We start from the raw sequence: 11,869 nt of genomic DNA, 5'->3' as shown, positions 1-11,869 counted from the left end.
GGCCACACTTGCTTAAATTTTTGCGGACATTTGTGGGCGCGGGCTAAACGGGCCGGGCGGCCCGTTTTGCCATCTCTATTTTTAAATATGATAGGTTAGACATTGATAACATAACATCTAGGAGATGGATTGTTTTTTTTTAGTTTCTTATGTGCCCCCTGTACAAAAAAATAAAGAGAAAAAATGTATACCTTAATAATATAAGAGTTTTTATATTGTAATTGTATTATCTGTCATTTATTTTTAATTATTATTGATTTTTGAGTAAAAGTAATGAAAATAAATGATAAATGACATTCTAACCGTATATAAATTTTTATAATGTCAATTAATAGATATTGCACTAAAAAATAAATAAAGTGACCTAATGGAGTTTAATCTTGTGTTAATAATATTTTAATTAATTATAATATAAATATGTTTTTCATACACCATTATTTGTAGAAATATTTAATTAATATTTTTATGTTCATATCAAATAATTAAAAAATCATTTTATTTTCCATTAATTATCTTTTCTTCTACTTTCATTTCTTAAATTTTACTTCCTCTAATTTTCACTTGGAAACCAAACAAAGTATTAGAGCAACCACAATTGTTATTTTTAACCGAATAAGAATATTCTTACTCTATTATTTATTATGTCATATTTATTTTCTGACTTTTGTTCTTAAATAAGAACAATTTTTTGATGTTGTTGTTGGACAAATGAAAGCGAGAAGAGATGTAGATGTTATGAGAAAAATGTATTTGTTGTGAGAACAAAATAAGAATAAGAATGATGTTTGTTATTGTAGATAAAAATATATATGTTCTTCTTATTTTATAGATAATTGTAATAAATTATAAAATAATATGAAATATCCGAATAAGAATGAAAAAATTATTTACTGCTTTTAAGTGCATATATATTACATTGTCTAGCATGGTGTTTTTTGATTACATCATGACAAAGAGATTTTATTATTTTATATACAATTGATAGACACTTACAAATATAGTTATGTGATCCTGTTTAGTTGAAATTAAGGGTGGAAACACGCTAGGCCACCCACCAGAGGCCTATTACATGATCTATAATAGGTTAGACCAAGTTAGATCAGACTTTTTTTTGTAGATAAATCAGACTCAGACTTTTGAAAAGCCTATTTACTTTAATAGGTCAGGCTTTAGGCCATCCAAAAGGCATGTTAAGCCTAACAGACTGACATATTTAATTATATTATACAATTTTAATATAAGTAATATTATAATATATATGTAATTTTAATATAAAAATGTATATAAAAATATAATTTAATTGTTAAAGTTAAAAAATTCTAATTAAAAGTAAAAATATTGGCATACTTAAATGTACACATGATGACATATTTCAACATTATATATTATAACAGACCTTTAAACAGCTAACAAGATAGACTAGGCTTTTAAACAAATGAGACATAAGTTTTGAAAAAAATATTAAACATACTAATAAGCACCCAAACTTTCATATACAATATAGACTCTTTGAAAACAAAACCTGACCTGATCTAACCCGCTTCCACCCTTAGTTGAAACCATAAAGCTTTTTAGGAATTAAAAATTTGATGACATAAATGTTTTCAACAACATACATTTATTATTATAATTGAGAAATTAATAAGTGTGATAAGTTAATATATCTTTTTCTTAATTAATATTTTTGTTGGTTTTCTACATGTATTATCATATTGAAAGTAATATTGTCCGAGCAGAAATATCCATATGTATGTGTGTTAACTTTTTAGTCGATATTTTTTCCATTTATAAGATTTGAATCCGAGATATTGCTTAAGGTGAATTAAACATGTACCAATCCAACCAAGACTCGTTAATATAGTATTAAATAATTTCCCTCTGTCTTCTTCTCTTTTCCAATCTCTACCCTCACCTTCAGGTTTTTTTCTCCTCTTCTCTCTCTTTCAATTTTCAATAGAAGAAGTCTCATCTCTTTTTTAGGGTTTCCATTTTTTCTTAAAGTTTCATTTTTTTTGTTTTTCCTGCGTTTCATTTTCTCCAGATCTGCATCTTCTACTTCTAGTTTTTTGGGGGTACTGTTTATTACTATTTTCTTAACTTTTAAATTTAATTTATTCTGATTATTCTTATGATTGTTTTTCATTTATGTTTTGAGCATCTTGGTTTGGCTAATTTCATTGTATTTTTATTGCACTATCGAATTTTGAGAATAAGTTTGTGTGGTTACTAGGAAAATTCTAGAAACGGATCGAAAAAATTCATGATTGTGGAATACTGCAGTATTTACAGCTAGTTTGTTTACGCTTAAAAAAGTGATTTTTCTAGAAGCTGAAAGATATTTTTTGTCAGAAGCTGAATTGCAGCTTTTTGGAAATTGTCAGAACTGACTTTTTCTAGTCAAAATAATTTTGTGTTTAAGAAAAGTGTGAACAAATTGACCCTTGTGCAACAAATTTCATGTTTTCTTCTTTGAATGAATTAAAGTTTGCTCGGTTGATGAGAATATTCCACATTTAGGCTTAAAAAAGTGATTCCAGTGTTTTTGCAGAAAATAAATTTTGGCCTGAAAAACAGCATCTAAAAAATCTGAATTTTAGCTTCTTTTTTCCAGCTTCCGCTTTTTCCAAAACTCTAACCTAACAACTGTGCAAGTTACAGAACTGATTTTTCTTTTTATCAAAGTAGTAACATTTTGTTTGTGTCGTCATTCGATTCATGTAGCCAGGCCCACTTAATAGGATTACGGCTTGGTTATTGTTGTTGTTGTTTGTGAATGAAGTTTAAATAAATATGCCACTATGTGATGAATCTCACTTTCTTTTAATGAATTTTAGTTTGCAGGATAAGTGGTGAAATCAACAAAAATGGCAGCTGTCGGTTCTTCCCGGGAGGAAAACGTTTACCTGGCAAAGTTGGCGGAGCAAGCAGAGCGTTATGAGGAGATGGTGGAGTTCATGGAGAAGGTTGCAAAGACCGGAAACGGTGAGGAATTAACTGTGGAGGAGAGGAATCTACTCTCCGTGGCTTACAAGAATGTGATTGGTGCAAGGAGAGCTTCATGGAGGATCATCTCATCCATTGAGCAGAAGGAAGAGAGTAGGGGCAATGAGGATCATGTCACTATCATTAAAGACTATAGGGGGAAGATTGAGGCTGAGCTAAGCAAGATCTGTGATGGGATCTTGAATCTCCTTGAGTCTAATCTCGTTCCATCAGCTACAACAGCCGAGTCTAAAGTGTTTTACCTTAAAATGAAGGGTGATTACCATAGGTACCTTGCTGAATTTAAGACTGGGGCAGAGAGAAAAGAAGCTGCTGAGAGTACCTTGTTGGCATACAAGTCAGCTCAGGTACATTACGGCAGTAGTGACTAGCGAGTGTGGTTGTTTATGCGCTCTACATTTATCAAGATATTTGTAGTTTTTGAATGCTTTTCGATCGGTAGTAGTTTCTGACCTCAACATTTGTGTGCTTCTTTCGTCCAGGATATTGCTCTTGCCGACCTGGCCCCAACTCACCCAATAAGGCTGGGTCTTGCACTCAACTTTTCTGTGTTCTATTATGAAATCCTCAACTCACCAGATCGTGCTTGTAATCTTGCCAAGCAGGTATCATTACTTGCGATGATTTAAAAACTGGGTTTTTTTTAAATGCATTGCTAGTATATTTCAATGTATCATTGAAGAAATTGTATTTGTGTTATAGAGTACAGTCTACATAGTTCAGTCTTTGATGGCAATTTGTGAGTCACAATCGATTTTTTCATCAGATGGTGGTGCTAAAATCCCCTGTATCTTGCTTCACGGGAATATACCATGTCCATGGATTTTTGCATTCAAAAGTTTATTTTTGAACAGAACTAGTGAAAACTGCTTGCAAAGTCTGAAGTCAAGTAATTCTAGTATTTTTTGTTGTAGAAACTTTTGTAATTCTATTTTAAGAGATTGAACCTAGCATTTTGATACTTTTCATTCGTTAGTTAGTACACATTTATTATTTGGGAAGGTTGCTATATGATGTTGTTTACTACTTTACTTAGTACTTCCCGTGTCATGTTAACACGGGACCTAAACTTTACACTTTAATTTTTTTGTTTGTTTCATTTACCTACTCTCCCATTTTTTTTCTTCAAATGATTTGTGAAAAAATGCTTAAATATGGCAGGCATTTGATGAGGCAATTTCTGAGCTTGACACATTGGGTGAAGAGTCATACAAGGACAGTACATTGATCATGCAACTTCTCCGGGACAATCTGACTTTGTGGACGTCCGACATCACGGTCTCTCCCTTTCTCCCTTGTTTTGTTTATATATACACTAAACATTTCTTGATTTGTGTTAAACTGTGGTCTTTGAGAGTTGACTATTTGTTGCACATTGTGTAATCCTTTATGTTTCTTTTTTATTCTTGATGTATCTATAAAATCAAATTCAAGGAACAAACCAATTTTAATAGGTCTTTTATACCCTGAACACTTAAGGCATAAACAAATCGAAACTTTGTTTGGAGTATCATACGCAGACGCATTTACATATATAATTGTCTCACTTCAAATTGTATTCATTTTTTTCTGAATTTGTCATAAGTTTGAGTTGCCTTATAATATTCCAGGATGATGCTGGAGATGAGATCAAAGATTCTTCTGAGCAACAATCAGGTGATGGAAAGCAGTGACGCGGTAGTTCGTCGGTTATGTATTCTGTACTTTACCTTGGGAGACCCTTAATTTAGATTCCATGTGTGTTGCCATAGTAGGATTGTATTAATGTATTTGATGATTGCAAGTGGTTTATATTGTTTCAATGGATCGTTTATGTGCTTTGTTTATGACAAGAATGTGCTTTGTTTTGTGTAGTGATTTTATGAAGTTTGGATTGTTATAATATGAGTGCCTAGTGTTAGTGTTGAGTTGTGAGATATTCTTTTTTGCATAGCACTATACTATAACGCTCAGTAAATTATATTTATTGATAAAACATTGACTCAAATCCGCATCAATTGGGCTTTGCTGTGGATTTTGTAACATAACCATTAAAATGTGTGTTATGGTCCAAATAAAAGTATTTCATGGACCATTGTCCCCACCAAATAGAAACAAATTGCCTTATCTCAAATGAACTTGAGTACCAAAGTAACCATTAAAATGTGTGTTATGGTCCAAATAAATGTTGTCATATTATCAAAAAACATCAATTACCCTTAGAGAGGGTGAAATTCAGCCACAAACATTCTCCTATGTCACTTGCACTTCAACAAAAATAAACCAGTTATTTTATCATAATGTAATAAACTTTTGCGATGTCAATATCTAAATAATATAATATTTATACATTGTTATTATAAATAAATTTATATACGGTTATATAATATTTATCATTCATTTATACAACTTATATTTAATAGTCAATAATAATTAAATATGAATATTGGATATCATAACACAAATTTCCTCCCCTTAAAACACTCATGTTTTGTTCTTGTATAAAAATGTAGAACTTTTTAGCTAACTAGTACATGAAAAACTGATGATAAATAAATATGAATGATTAGTGATAGTGATAATATATAAAACTTATATATTTATTGAGATATACATTTTTTATCATTTATTTTAAAATAAAAAAATGTAATTTTCTCATAAATAAAAATAAATAAATAATCAATTGTAATAGTAGTACCCTAGTTGGTGAAAAAATTGTATGGTGCATCTTCTCCACTCGCTGAGACTCAAACCGAGACCCTCTTTCATATTATCCCTTTCTACCCGCGTCATCTTCACGCGCTCCATGGCTTCCACTGACCTCCGCAAAGCCCTCTCCGATAACCAATCCGCCTTGGAATCCCAAGCCAACGCCGTCCGTCAACTCAAGTCCTCCGCCGCAGCCAAGTCCGAAATCGACGCGGCGGTGGAAGCACTGAACGCGTTGAAGCTGGAGAAGTCAACAATAGAGCGTGAAATACACGCGCTAATCAACGGTGACGGTAACGGAGAAGGGAGTGTTAACAAGGAAGCGTTCCGTCAAGCGGTGGTGAATACATTGGAACGGCGTTTGTTTTATATACCGTCGTTTAAGATATATAGAGGTGTTGCTGGACTCTATGATTATGGTCCTCCTGGTTGTTCTGTTAAATCCAATGTTCTTGCGTTTTGGCGTCAGGTTTTTTATTTTCTCTTTTCTTTTCATTTCGATTCATTTCATTTTTATATTCTATTCAAATAAATTCAATTTTTTACCGACAAGACATTAGTCTAGTAGTGGTATAAAGCTCCGCTAGATCCCGAAAAATATCAAAAAGAGAATGACACTTTTTGGGAGGGAGGGACTTATGCGAGGAATCAGTACAAAAAAATTGCAATTTTAAATTGTTTTTTTTTGTAGTTTCTAATTTATTAAAGAAGCTAGTCTAAACATAGATGGAATTATTGAATGATCAATATTTGATGAAAGTTTGGGAATTTGTTTGAATAAGTTGATTTTGTATTTGAAATAGCTTACAGCCACAAGAGTGATTTTCACTAAAAATTAAGCAAATATAAAAATGCACTAAGATTCTTGATTGATGGTGGTACTGGTATGTGTTGAAATGGACACTATATATATATATATATATATATATATATATATAATATTAGCCGAGGGGATGTTGTTTCATGTTTTATGTTGTGCAGCATTTTGTTCTCGAGGAGAACATGTTGGAGGTTGACTGCCCATGTGTGACGCCAGAAGTTGTTCTCAAGGCATCGGGTCACGTGGATAAGTTCACTGATCTCATGGTTAAGGATGATAAGACAGGGACGTGTTACCGGGCTGATCACTTGCTCAAGGACTTTTGCAATGAAAAGCTCCAGAAAGACCTGACCATTTCATCAGACAAGGCTGCCGAGCTTAAGCATCTGTTAGCGACCTTGGATGATCTCTCTGCTGAAGAACTTGGTGCAAAGATCAAGGAGTTTGGTATTGTCGCTCCAGACACCAAGAATCCACTATCCGATCCCTATCCATTCAATTTGATGTTCCAAACATCAATTGGCCCATCTGGCTCAAGTACTGGGTTAGTAATTTTTCTGTCCGACTCTAAAAATTGTGTGTTAGTGTGAGAGTAATAAATTTTAACCATTAGATCATGCATGATTGGTCAAGATTAAAATTTAAAGTCACGTGACTTCTGTAAGTGAGTGCATGACCACTAACTAACACTTAATCTTGTCATCCGTGTATGGATTAATTGCCCAAATTCGTTCCTATAACTTCTTAATGATTCACAGCATTCCTCTCACTGGATGTGCATCCATCTAGTGTTTATGTATTCTTGTGTATACGCGTATGTATACACATATGTATATGTTTATATATATTCTTATGCTTGTATCTATGATGTGCTGCATGGATATTTTGGTCAAGATATTTATCATTTGTTCCAACTTCAATGGCAGGTATATGCGTCCTGAAACTGCACAAGGCATATTTGTGAATTTCAGAGACTTGTACTATTACAATGGAAGCAAACTCCCATTTGCTGCTGCTCAAATCGGGCAGGCGTTCAGAAACGAGGTTGGTAAATCTTATATTGTTTCATCAATACCTACATGTTTTTTGTTTTAACATGGAGTCAGTATTGATTTCTGTTGAACTGGATTATGATGAGCCATTGCCCATTTCTGATGGTTAATCTGGCTTTTTCTTGTGCAGATATCTCCCCGCCAAGGCCTTCTCAGAGTCCGTGAATTTACACTGGCAGAAATTGAGCACTTTGTCGATCCAGAAGATAAATCTCATCCAAAATACTCAGAAGTTGCTAACTTAGAGTTTTTTATGTTCCCAAGGCAGGAACAAGTGTCTGGCCAATCGGCGAAGATAATCCGTCTTGGTGAAGCTGTTTCAAAGGTCAGTTTGAACTAAAAGAGTGTGTTTATTTGAGATTAGTTTTCAACAAAATCATTTCTTTTGAAAAAAAAGCACTTAGAACATAATGAAACATGTTTTGGATGAGATTATTTCTATAATCAGAATCAGAAAATAATCAAAATTCCATAGTCTACTTTGAGTAGCACAAAATCTGAAATACAATAAAAAAATGATTATCCAAAAATAATTTGCTTTTGATTTCACATCAAAATGTATAAAAAACAAATCACTTAATTAGCACAATCTAAAATCACTTATTTTTAATCTTAAACAGACGGGCCCTAAATTATAGTAGTTTCAAGCATTCTTGGCAGCTTTTCTGCATAATCATTATGCATCTTTTATGGCACTTTATGAATGTTTTTTCATTGTATTCAGGGTATTGTCAACAATGAGACTCTTGGTTACTTCATTGGTAGAGTATATCTTTTCTTGACACACCTTGGTATAGACAAGGGGCGCTTACGATTTAGGCAACACCTTGCCAATGAGATGGCTCATTATGCTGCTGACTGTTGGGATGCTGAGATCGAGAGTTCTTATGGTTGGATTGAATGTGTTGGCATTGCAGATAGATCCGCATATGATTTACGTGCACATTCGGTAATAAATCTAATTAACTGTACTCTTATGAAAACTTTAATAATCCAAGATATAATGATTCTATTGGGTGAATTTTTTCATTGTTTGTATGAACTGGTTTCTCACATCAGTACTCACGAATCTTGATGTGAATACTGTAGCTATAATACTTGAATTCATTAGATTATGTGCAAATATATTATTTGATAAAATACTTTTTAGCTCCTTAAAGTATGGTCTTTGCTCAACTTACCCCACATAACTTTTCTTTCTATCACTTCACCTCCTTTAATAATCAAACAGAATGTGAGGCATTTGCACACTCTGTGATGTTTCTGTTATAAAAATAAACTTCATTTATTACTCAACCCCCTGTAATTTGTTTATTTACCACTTAGCCCATTTGAAGTTTGGTTTCAAGTGTCTTGAGGTTAACTTGCAAGTTGCAATTAATTAAACTAGAAAAATAGTTTCCACTTAAAACCAATTTATGTGGGGTTATGTCAAAAACTTCAGGGGGAGTAAGCTGAGAAATGGTTATATCTCAAGGGGATAAGATGTATTTTACCCTATAGTACTAATGTACTATATAATATAAAGACAACTAAAGAAATTGTAATATTTTATTCTATTATTATCACTCTGAGACCACATTCTCATTTTCTTGCTTTTTATACTTCAGGAGAAAAGTGGTGTTCAGCTGGTGGCTCAGGAAAAATTTTCAGAACCTAAGGAAGTGGAGGTACTGTTTCATGTTTATAGTGTTAAACTGTTGATGTTGGTTGATAATAGATATTCGTGAAAATGTTAAATAGTCTGTGGTCATTAATTGACTCTGTTTGTAAATGGTTTCAGAAATTAGTTATAGCCTCAGTAAAGAAAGTGTTGGGGCAAGCATTCAAGGGGAGTCAGAAGAATGTGGTTGAAGCACTTGAGGTAATTTATAGTGTAGTTGTTTTGGTTTTTAATACCATTGCTCTGTAAAAAGCCTCATGATGGAGCTGTAACTTCACCTTAAAGCATGTTCTACTAAATTTTACAAAAATGCCATTTTTTCTGCAATTTAAATCCTTTTGTTTCCAGTTATCCCCGATTATATTATCTTAACAAATAAACTTTATACCCTTTCTGTTAATTTTCTTTGTAAAAAAATATTACGATCCAAACGAAATAGATTATCTTAAATTTAGAAAACATACCCAAACAAAAACTAATCATGTTATAATTATTATACAATAATTGATTACACTATCAATGTTGAAATAATTTCATTTTGTTGGCTGATCCAAAACACACTTGACATATGAAATCCTTTCTGTCAGGCAATGAAGGAGAAAGAGGCTTTGGATATGAAGGCTACTTTGGAATCAAAGGGTGAGGTTGAATTTGAAGTGTGTACACTTGGGAAAACTGTCACTATTACGAAGAATATGGTGAACATTCAGAAAGAGAAAAAGAAAGAGCACCAGCGAGTTTTTACACCGTCTGTCATTGAACCATCCTTTGGAATCGGGAGGATAATATACTGCCTCTTTGAGCACTCTTTCTACACGAGGCCAAGTAAAGCTGGAGATGAACAGTTAAATGTATTCCGTTTCCCTCCACTTGTGGCTCCTATTAAGTGCACCGTTTTCCCTCTGGTTCAGAATCAGAAGTTTGAAGAGGTTGCTAAGCTCATTTCCAAGTCATTGACTGCTGCTGGCATTTCGCATAGGATTGACATTACAGGTTAGTCGATAAAACTATAAGTGCGTGCACAAACACGAACACCCATCATGACACAGACAAACCAAATTCTAAACATTGTCACAAAATATATTTCATATCGTATAAATAATTGAAAATTTAAGAAAAAAAGATTTATAATTCGTAATATCGTAGTCGTGTGAGAGCCAAAAAAAAAATTTTTTGACATTCGATCCATGTTGTTGTGTTGTACAACTGTTGATGCCTAGCATGGATTTTGATCATATGACATCCCAGTCACAAGGCTTGTATACCTTTAAAGCTCAAACACTATTTTGGTGTGCTTTATATTGATACAACTCCAAAATGATGTGTCTAGGATGATTTAGAATTACTCATACCATCTCTATTTAGTCAATAGTAAAATGTTTTTTTCTTGATGAAATTAATTCAAAATTTGAAACTCCATGTTGAGGTTTTTAACTAGTATAAATGTTTTAGTTTATGACATTTGAAAATGTAAATAGGTACATCAATAGGAAAAAGGTATGCAAGAACAGATGAACTTGGTGTGCCATTTGCTATTACTGTAGATTCAACAACATCAGTGACCCTTAGAGAGAGGGACAGCAAGGATCAAGTTAGAGTTGATGTTGAAAATGCTGCATCTGTTGTTAGAGAGATCACAGAAGGACACACAACATGGGCACAGGTTTGGTCTACTTTTCCCCATCAATCTTCCACAGCCACAGATGAATGAAATTTTATCATTTCATTATTCTGAGTTTGAACAGAAATAATATTGTTATTTTATTTTAGCAGTGAGATACATGGATATTAGTAATTATCAACTAGATACCTTTCTTTTGGTTTTGAAATTCATGTTTCTGTAACACTAAGAGCTTAATGACTCAATAGAGAAAATTTTATTTTGACAATGTTAAAACTTTGCAAGTTTTTTTCTTAGGGTCTATTCTTTTACAAGGTTCAAACATAGAATTGCCATCCTAGCTCATGTCAATGAGTCTCAACAATTCAGATTACTATTTTTTTAATTTCTTTTTATGCTTTGAAGAATTTAATTCCCTACTAATTTTAGTTATTCAAGTCCCTAAAAGTTGAGTGTAAAATCTATACATGATCATGATGATCAGTGTAAAGATTTATATACATGCACTACATCATCCATCTTTTATTTGGATTACTTTTTTTTAAAAGTCAATGATAATTAAATATAAATGATGTAATGATAGTGTATAAAATTCATATACTGGCAGTGCATACATCTTTTTCTCAAGTTATACCAGTAAGTCCTATTCAAAACATTTTTGAAGTGGAGGGACCTAATTAAAAAGATTTAACTGTGGGGACCTATATAGAAACCATGTAAAACTCTAGGGGTTAAAGGGAAATTTTAAATAAATGTTCAATCTAATCATATTTCTATTTTTCTTTCCTTAAAAGGATGAAGTGATGCTTGATATCAATCCTAACATTATCTTAAACAATCATTTAAAAGAATACTTCCTCTTCATTGACAATGAGATACCAAAATAATGGGGTTATTTTAGTTTTAGTCCATACATATCCTCACCCTTCTATCCTTTTGTTTGGATCTGAGTGAGAATAATGTTTGCCAATCACTTAATATCATTTTCAACCACAACACTTGTAACATGATAACATAACTTA

The 11,869-nt window shown here is 32.6% G+C and overlaps 2 protein-coding genes across 4 annotated transcripts; both read left to right on the top strand.

Annotated features, from left to right (window-relative positions):
• Nucleotides 1,839-4,887, top strand: LOC109356523 (14-3-3-like protein A). 3 transcript variants are annotated; one of them, XM_019599878.1, is made up of 5 exons: nucleotides 1,839-1,918; nucleotides 2,835-3,350; nucleotides 3,486-3,608; nucleotides 4,165-4,281; nucleotides 4,614-4,887. In XM_019599878.1, exons 2-5 carry the CDS (start codon nucleotides 2,865-2,867, stop codon nucleotides 4,674-4,676), a joined length of 789 nt encoding a protein of 262 aa, XP_019455423.1. In that variant the 5' UTR covers nucleotides 1,839-1,918; nucleotides 2,835-2,864; the 3' UTR covers nucleotides 4,677-4,887. The 3 variants fall into 3 exon arrangements, with proteins under 3 accessions (XP_019455423.1, XP_019455426.1, XP_019455425.1); XM_019599881.1 differs by lacking the exon at nucleotides 1,839-1,918 and adding an exon at nucleotides 1,958-1,981; XM_019599880.1 differs by lacking the exon at nucleotides 1,839-1,918 and adding an exon at nucleotides 2,050-2,066 and having other exon boundaries at nucleotides 2,828-3,350.
• Nucleotides 5,674-11,134, top strand: LOC109356521 (glycine--tRNA ligase, mitochondrial 1-like). The gene is made up of 9 exons (XM_019599874.1): nucleotides 5,674-6,160; nucleotides 6,673-7,055; nucleotides 7,438-7,555; nucleotides 7,694-7,888; nucleotides 8,288-8,512; nucleotides 9,174-9,233; nucleotides 9,347-9,427; nucleotides 9,814-10,219; nucleotides 10,705-11,134. Exons 1-9 carry the CDS (start codon nucleotides 5,702-5,704, stop codon nucleotides 10,935-10,937), a joined length of 2,160 nt encoding a protein of 719 aa, XP_019455419.1. The 5' UTR covers nucleotides 5,674-5,701; the 3' UTR covers nucleotides 10,938-11,134.

Source organism: Lupinus angustifolius, chromosome LG09, assembly GCF_001865875.1.
Source record: "Lupinus angustifolius cultivar Tanjil chromosome LG09, LupAngTanjil_v1.0, whole genome shotgun sequence".
In the NCBI taxonomy this organism is placed as follows: domain Eukaryota; kingdom Viridiplantae; phylum Streptophyta; class Magnoliopsida; order Fabales; family Fabaceae; genus Lupinus; species Lupinus angustifolius.
This window is presented reverse-complemented; position numbering and strand designations above follow the sequence as displayed.